Raw genomic sequence first — 7,545 nt, 5'->3', positions numbered from 1 at the left:
GGGATCTTGGGCATGCACGCACATGCGCCTGGCGTGAGTTTTAAGCCACCGGGTCCGGGACGTGAACCGCGGTCGACTACGTGGGAGTCCAGCGACATAGCCATTACACTAACTACTGGTTCCTGTTAGGAGCTTATTTTGAGGATTAAGTGAGATAACATGTGCCTTTGGAAGTGCAGAGGATGAGCTGCTGGTGGGTGAGAAGCGAATGTGGGAGCCAGCTGGACCCGCTCTGCAGTCCCAGCTCCTTCGCTTGTGCACCGTGCGATGGGGCGGTCATGTAGCCTCTCTGAGCTGCAGGCCTTGGACACTGTTGTTTTGTTTTGTGAGATACTTTGCTATAGGGAGCATGTGCTCAACCAAGACACAGAGAGATAGAAAGCAAGAAACCACCCCCCAGGGGGGATGGCCACACCACAATCCACTCTTCTCTTGCGATTTTGGGCACGCCTACACATATGCCCAGTGGGAGTTTTAAGCCGCCAGATCCAGGGCTTGAACCACGGTCAACTACGTGGAAGTCCCACAATGTAACCATTATACTATTTGCTGGTCCTGCTTGTGCAGTCTTGATAGGATCAGATGAGTGAAAATGTCACGTGCATGGTGCAGGTTTGGACACTCCAACAGCTCTTAATGGCCACTGTTACTGTGGTTCCCTCGCAGCCCCTTACTCCTTGCCTTCTTCCTCCAGCTCCACTCTGAATGAAGTCAACACCTCCTCCACCATCTCCTGCGACAGTCCCCTGGAGCCCCAAGAGGAACCAGAGCCAGAGCCCCAGCCTGAGCCCCAGGTGGAGCCCAAGCCAGAGCTGGAGCAGCAGCCGGATTCAGGCTACCCTGGGCCACGGACCGAAGCGGAGGACAGCTTCCTATAGGGGATCAGGCCTTGCCCGAAGCTTCTCTCTGCCTCCTAGTATCCAGCACCACCCGGTCTAGCCCGGCCTGGCCTCCTGTCAGCCAGGCTGCCCCTGTCAGGTGTCCCCTTCAGGAAGGCTTATACCCCTGTTGTGCCCCAGGCCCAGCCCCCTGCCTCTAGGGAGTCCATGTGATTCTGAGCCAGGGTTCCTTCCAGAGGACTCAGTTTCTCTGAATTTAGGGCTTGCTGACCTGTAACCTGGGATTCTCTCCCTGGCTGACAGGTAGGGAGGCTGGAATCCTTGGAGAGATTCTTGGGGTTAATGAAGTGATAAATTAACTTCTTTCTCTTCAGCCAGTTACCCCTCAAAGAGCAGCTCTCTCCTCGCACTCTCCTGCCCAAGAGCTGGGAAGAAACTCTGGCCTCCCTGGCTCCTGGCTGAGCTGGGGCCTGGCCTTGGGCAAAAGCCACCTCCTTGCGATGCTAGTCTCTGCTTCTCCAGGCCTGAGCCGGTCTGGGACCATCCATGCTTACTCAATGCTGGGGGCTGAGGCCACTGCAGGAGGCTCCGGCCTGCTGTCCCTGCCCAGGGCACTCAGGGTCCTCCTCGCTGTGGAAAGTGCCTGCGTCTATGTCTTCAAGTGCCTTCAGTCCGAGCTTTTTCCTCATCATCCTCAGTCTTAATCCACTTACCAGTCTGCAGGCCAGCTGGCGTCTGTGTGTGTGATGTGTGTGTTGTGCCAGTGACAAGTGGCACAGGTGTGCACTCACGTGTGGCCCTGACTCTGCACTGGACTGCTGTGAGACTTGGGAGGAATCCCTTACCCTCTCTGGGCCTCAGTATTCCCTTTGGAAAAATGAGCAAGTTGGACTCATACCTCCGAGTGCTCTGCCAGCACTAACATTCTAGAACATTTCGGGGTTGCACACTTGTCCAGGGAGCAAGGCCAGACACTCTAAACCTTCGTTCTGGGGAGATTCCACACTGCGGATTCGGGAGCCATGTCCCTTCCCCAGGCTCCGGCAAGTCCCAAGAATGCAGCTGTCCAGGTCTTGACTTGGGGTGACAGCCAGTGTCCTGGAAAGCCCCCAGCAGCTGCTCGGAGACATAGGAAGATCATGGGACCCTTGCCAACACCCGTGGTGCCATCTCCCCAGAGATGTCCTGACGAGGAGGACAGAGAAGGCAGGTCGGATCTCCTTGTGCAACTCCTGCTCCAGCATCTGCCGCGGAGGTCACCACAGAACAACGGGGACAGGGACATCCCAAAAGGACAAGAAGCTTCTGACGGGTACCCTGAGAATGGGGTGGGAGTTGCCTTCTGGCCTGTCAGCTGCTCCCTCCCAGAGGGACACTCCATGAGGCTATGGTTTTGTCACTGCCCAGGCCTGCCAGTGACACCTCTCTGTCCCTCGCCCACTGGGCACTGGAGGGGCCAAGGGGGTAAGGGCTGGAAAGAGGGTTTGGGAAGCTCAGACCTTCGGACACCACCCTCGTGCTGGTTGGCACCTCCCTGGCCTGGGTCCTCATGCCGGGGCCAAGGTCAAAGGTGTGTGTTCTCACTACGGTACCAAAGACATACTCACCTAGGTTTACGAGTATCTTTAGGACTCACGGTAACTCACATTTATACAACGAAAGGCTATTTTGTATGCTGTTACGTTTTCCTGTCTGTGTACTTTTTTTTTTTAAGGAAAAGATTTTAATATTAAACCTGGTTCTTCTCACCCGTGGACTTTATGGTCTCTCAGGGGGTCTCTGCGATCAGCAGTGGGGGTGGGAGTGGACAGTGGGTGGAAGGTGGGACAGATGAAGCTTGTCCCAACTACGGATCCTCCGGCAGGCCCGTCCAGCTCCGAGTCTCATTCCTGAATCTGTAAAGTGGGGGTTTCGCTCTTTTGCCATGAGCTTGGGCTTCAGTTCCTGAGGGGTGCAGTGGGAAGGCGGGCCTGGCTCTGGCTGGACAGGAGGACATGAGGCTGGCAGGTCTGTTCAGGGTGCTCTGCAGTGGCTGGCCAGGGCTGGGCAGGAGGGCGTGAGTGAGGCTGGCAGGACTATTCAGAGGTTCTGGAGGAGGAGCCACGGCCCCCCTGCCACTGGCCACCACGAGCTTTGGCTTCTACTACTGACCTGGGACGCTCTCCCTGCCTCCCCCACAGAGCGAGGGTGGTGTGGCTTGTGAGAGGCTTCAGCCCGATTCCAGGACCAGGTGAGTCATGGTTGGGTCTCAGGTAAGAGCGGGATAGGCAGAGCACCCAAGGGTGCCAGAGAACAAGAAGAGAGAGGGTGAAGAGAGAAGAGGAAGAGGAAGATGAAGGGAGGGAAGGGTACCCTGCGCAAGACTGGTGAAGGGAATGGGAGCCAGGCATGGCTGAGGGCAGAGGCTAGCCAGGCTGGCAGAGGGGCGTAAAGCCAGCACCCCCACTGCAGCAGCTCAGCAGTTGTGGACGGGATGAGCCAGGCATCCTGGCCCCTGCTGTCCAGCTCGGTGCCGGTCACAGGCTCCTCCACTGAGCCCAGGACTGTGGGACCCTCTCGGCAGCACAGGGCCAGGAGAAAAGAGCTGCAGGGAGCAGGGGCAAATACAAGGGCTCTGGACCTAGGCTGGGGTTTCTGGGGCTCTCTGTAAGGGGCCACTTGAAGTGGAATCAGGTTTCAGCCTGAGGGCCATCACCTACCCGCTGTGTGTCCTTGGGCCATCCTTTGCAGGTTCTGAGCTGGTGGGAAGGGGCTCCTCCATTTGGAATGGGAAGCCTTCTTGGACTGTCTCCAGGAGTCTGGGGCTTGGGAGAGGATCGGAGCCCATGGGGCAGCTCTGACTCAGATCCAGCCGCCAACTCAGGGGCAGCTGGGCCACGCCGGGGAAAACCCCATTGGCAGGAGAGCCCAGCCATGCACAGCCCACCCTCCTGGGGTTCCTGGCTTCAGAGGACACCTAGAGACCAAGGTCCCTTCTCTCCAGACTGGCAGGACCCGAACAAGGCAGCACCAGGTCTACTCTGAAGGGAATAAACAACTCACATTCCAGACGGGGATTATCTTTGCTCAAGGAAAAGCCTGTCTGGAGGTCACCTTTGCTTCTTACCAGACCTCGGGACCTGGACTGGGTGACACCACTTCAGCCTTCAATTCGCCTCGGAAGTCAATAGAGTTAACACCCCTTCTCCAGCAAGTATGACAGGCCAGGCTGTCCAGTGGCTTCACACACATGTCTCATTATACCCCCACAGCAGCTCTATGAACCAAGTCCTCCCACGATTCCAGGCAACAGAAGAGACGCAATTCAGGAAGGTTTAGAAGTGACTTGCCTTGGGGCCAGCAGTTAGCGTAATGGCTGTCGCTGGACTCCCACGTAATCCACAGCAGTTCGAGTCCGGGACCCGGTGGCTTAAACTCATGCCGGGTGTGCATGCATGCATGCCCAAGATCCCAAGAGGAGAATGGAGGAGAGGGGATTGCGGCATGGCCATCCCCCCTTGGGGGGTGATTTCTCGCTTTCTGTCTCTCTGTCTCTCTCTGTCTGGCAAGTGCGTGTGCCCTATAGCAAAACAAACAAACACAAAAAAATCCCCAAAACCAAACAAACAAAAACCTCTCTAAAAAAAGAAAAAAAAAATAATGACTTGCCCTGGGACCGACAGGTGGCGTAGTAGTTGAGTACTGGATTCACATGGCCGACTGCAGTTTGAGTCCCAGACCTGGCAGCTTGCTTTCTCACTTTCTCTCTCTCTCTGGTCAAATTAAATAATAATAATAATGAATAAAATAAAAGAATTATTTTTAAAAAGTGACTCACCCAAGATCATCTGGTCAGTACAACCTGGCTGGGATAGGAGCCACAGCCTGGTGGACTCCCGAGTCAGTGCTCAGGGAGGTATAGCACCCATGTGGGGTGCAGAGCTGGGGAGTGGGGAAGTCTGAGCTCCAGCTCCCCTTCTCCTGCCTCCAGAACTTTCTGGTGCTGTGTCCCTGAGAGAAAGAACAAGTGCTGGGTGGCGGGACAGAGCTGAGTGAATCTGAGGGCCACATAAAAATAATTAAGTGGTTTTTTAATAATTATTTTATTTATTTATTTATTTAAGCCATGTGGGAGTGTCCAGCGCCTTAACCACCACACCACCTGCCGGTCCCCTAGAATAATAAAGTTTTGTGGGGCAGAACTTGGCCCTCTTGACTCCAGTGCAGAGGGGGTGTGGAGGTCCGGGGTAACTACAGGTCAGCCCCTGCTGGGCTTCTGCCTCCCACCTTTCCCCTCAGGCTGGCCTAGGGAAAAGGAGTGAGCTGGAATTTTCCTCCCAGACAGATGAGCCACTGGCACCACACAGTTCTTCCGCCACCCCACACGACCAGGGTCCGTGTTCCTGGAAAAAGAGACTGCAGGGCTGCTTCTGCTGGAGCCCTGACCTTCGCGGCCCCCATTACTGTCCCTTCTTTGAATTAAGGCACTGTCTCTAAAGGGCCAATTTTATTTGAGTTTATTGCTCAGCTTTATAATGATTGAAAATTAATTTATATAAATGTTTTTTTTTTGTAGATTTGTTTTGTTTTGTTCTTTTTTGTTTGTCGTTTGTTTGTTTTTTACCTCAGGGCACATGTACTCACTGGAGAGAGAGAAAGAGACAGGGACAGTGAGAGAGAAAGTGAAAAATCACCTGCCCAGGGAATATGGCCATGCTGTAATCCCTTCTCCTCCATCCTCCTCCCTGGATCTTGGGCACACACACATAAGTGCCTGGTGTGATTTTTCTTTTTTTTTTAAGATTTTTACTATAGGGCGCATGTGCTCACTGGAAAGACAGACAGAAAGCAAGAAAGCCCCCAGGAGTCATGGCCACGTTGCAATCCTTTCTCCTCATTCTCCTCCTGGGATCTTGGGCACGCACATGGGCCCAGCGTGAGTTTAAGCTTCCCGGTTCAGGACTCAAACCACAGTAGACTATGCGGGAGTCCAGGGAGGCAACCATTACACCATCTGCTGGTCCCATCCTGGTGTGATTTTCAAGCCACCAGGTCTGGGACTTGAACTGCAGTTGGCCATGTGGAAGTCCAGCGACATAACTGCTACGCCATCTGCTGGTTCCTAAAATTTCTTCTAACACATGTATTTTTTTAAAAAATCCAGACACTACTAAGAAAAAAGAGAAAAAAAGTGGAATTACACAAAATCATAGTACTCCTGGGAGGTTGAGAAAGTCAGACATGGAGGGCAGGCAGGTGGCATGGTGGCTAAGGCGCTGGACTCCCCCATGGCCAACCAAAGCCCAAGTCTTGGACCTGGCGGTTTCCTTTCTCATTTTTCCTCTCTTTCTCTGTCTCTTTCTGGTCAAATTAACAATAAATAAATAAATAAATAAATAAATAAAATTAGATAAGAAAAATAAAAGGTCAAACATGAAAACAACCTTATGGAATTCAAGCTAGATGTTCTGGACTCCTGGAAGAGGTCTGGAGCCTCTTGAGTTTGTTGAAAAAGGTCGTGAACAGTGACAGGAAAAGTCAAGACAGAGCGGGCAGAGCTGAGACTTTCCCTAGGCACAGCCGGAAGCACTGAGAACCCCTGGCAAAGTGGGACCCTTCCTTCCCAGGTACGACTCAGTGCTACCCAAGGCTGGCTGGGCCTGAGCCACACCAGGCCAGCACCCAGACGCAGAGCGGGCAGCCCAGGCTCGCAGCTGAGCATGGGCTCCTGTGGGTGGTTCCAGCCAGGCCCGCAGTAACCTAGGAGACAGCAGAGAACAGCTCAGTCCACATGAGGAAGTCGAGGCTCAGAGCTGTTTGGTGACTTGCCCAGGGACACACAGTGCAGTTCTGCCTTCCAGTCTGGCATCCTCACTGTGACCTTTTTCACAGACGGTCTCAGAGCAGTGCTGGGCTCAAAGGAGGCAGCTGGCCGAGGCCGGGGTCAGGGTACTGGCTGCCTGCACAGGGTGAGGTTCCTGGCGCTCCCTGGGTGGACTCTTCTTTGGGGTGGGGGTTCTCGGTCTCTCTGGGCTGTTCAGGTTCGCACAGTTCAGAATTCAATCTGCCATGGCTGCCTCAGGTGCCTGGTGAGGGGATCGAGGACCTGGTGTACCTCAGAACCCAGACTCTCCACGCCCCGTAAGCTGGCTCCCCCCACCCCTGCTTGCATGCCTATGCTCTCCAGCCGCTCTCCACCGCCCCTCCCCCCCGCCTCTCAAGCCCCTCTGGCGGGCTGCAGGGCGGCCTGGCTCCCTGACTCCAGTTCCCCAGCCTTTCTGGTTTTAGGTTTTGTGGGTAATCACTGCAAGGAACTAGAGATGTGACAAACATGGGGAAGTAACACAGCTTCTGGAAAATCTCAGAGTTCTCAGAGTCCCAGTTTCCCCCTCTGAAGACACAAGATGGACACCTCCACGTCTGAGAGCTTCTCCTTGTCGTCAGTACTGATCTTGAAGCACGGCAATGACCTTGGCCCGCCCTTGCCTCAGTGGGGTCTCAGGGCCAAGCCCAGACTCCCTCATGTGGCCTTCAAGGCCCTCCCTGACTGGTTCCAACCTTCCCTGTCGCTTCCCCACATCTGTTCCCCAACACTGTTCCGTGTGGGCCACACGCTTTCCCACCTCTGTCCATCAGTGCCGCCCTCACACCTAGAAACAAGGCCTCTGTGGCCGAGGTCAGTGTCTGGCTCATTTCCAGCCCAGCGCACAGCCCCCTCCTCCAGCAG

At 54.6% G+C, this 7,545-nt stretch overlaps 1 protein-coding gene across 6 annotated transcripts in view; it reads left to right on the top strand.

Annotated features, from left to right (window-relative positions):
- Window positions 1-2,587, top strand: part of PDGFRB (platelet derived growth factor receptor beta) — a 39,429-nt gene extending 36,842 nt beyond the window's left edge. For all 6 annotated transcript variants that reach the window (XM_014588746.2, XM_014588745.2, XM_027772815.1 and 3 more), the window contains one exon: window positions 695-2,587. In XM_014588746.2, the coding sequence (XP_014444232.1) occupies window positions 695-878 (184 nt within the window). In that variant the 3' untranslated portion in view covers window positions 879-2,587. The remainder of the gene's footprint in view (window positions 1-694) is intronic.
- Window positions 2,588-7,545: the final 4,958 nt, after the last annotated feature.

Source organism: Tupaia chinensis, unplaced genomic scaffold (assembly GCF_000334495.1).
Source record: "Tupaia chinensis unplaced genomic scaffold, TupChi_1.0 Scaffold000303_1, whole genome shotgun sequence".
Lineage (NCBI taxonomy): Eukaryota > Metazoa > Chordata > Mammalia > Scandentia > Tupaiidae > Tupaia > Tupaia belangeri.
Note: the sequence above shows the minus strand (reverse complement) of the source record. Positions and strands in the feature narration are given on the sequence as shown.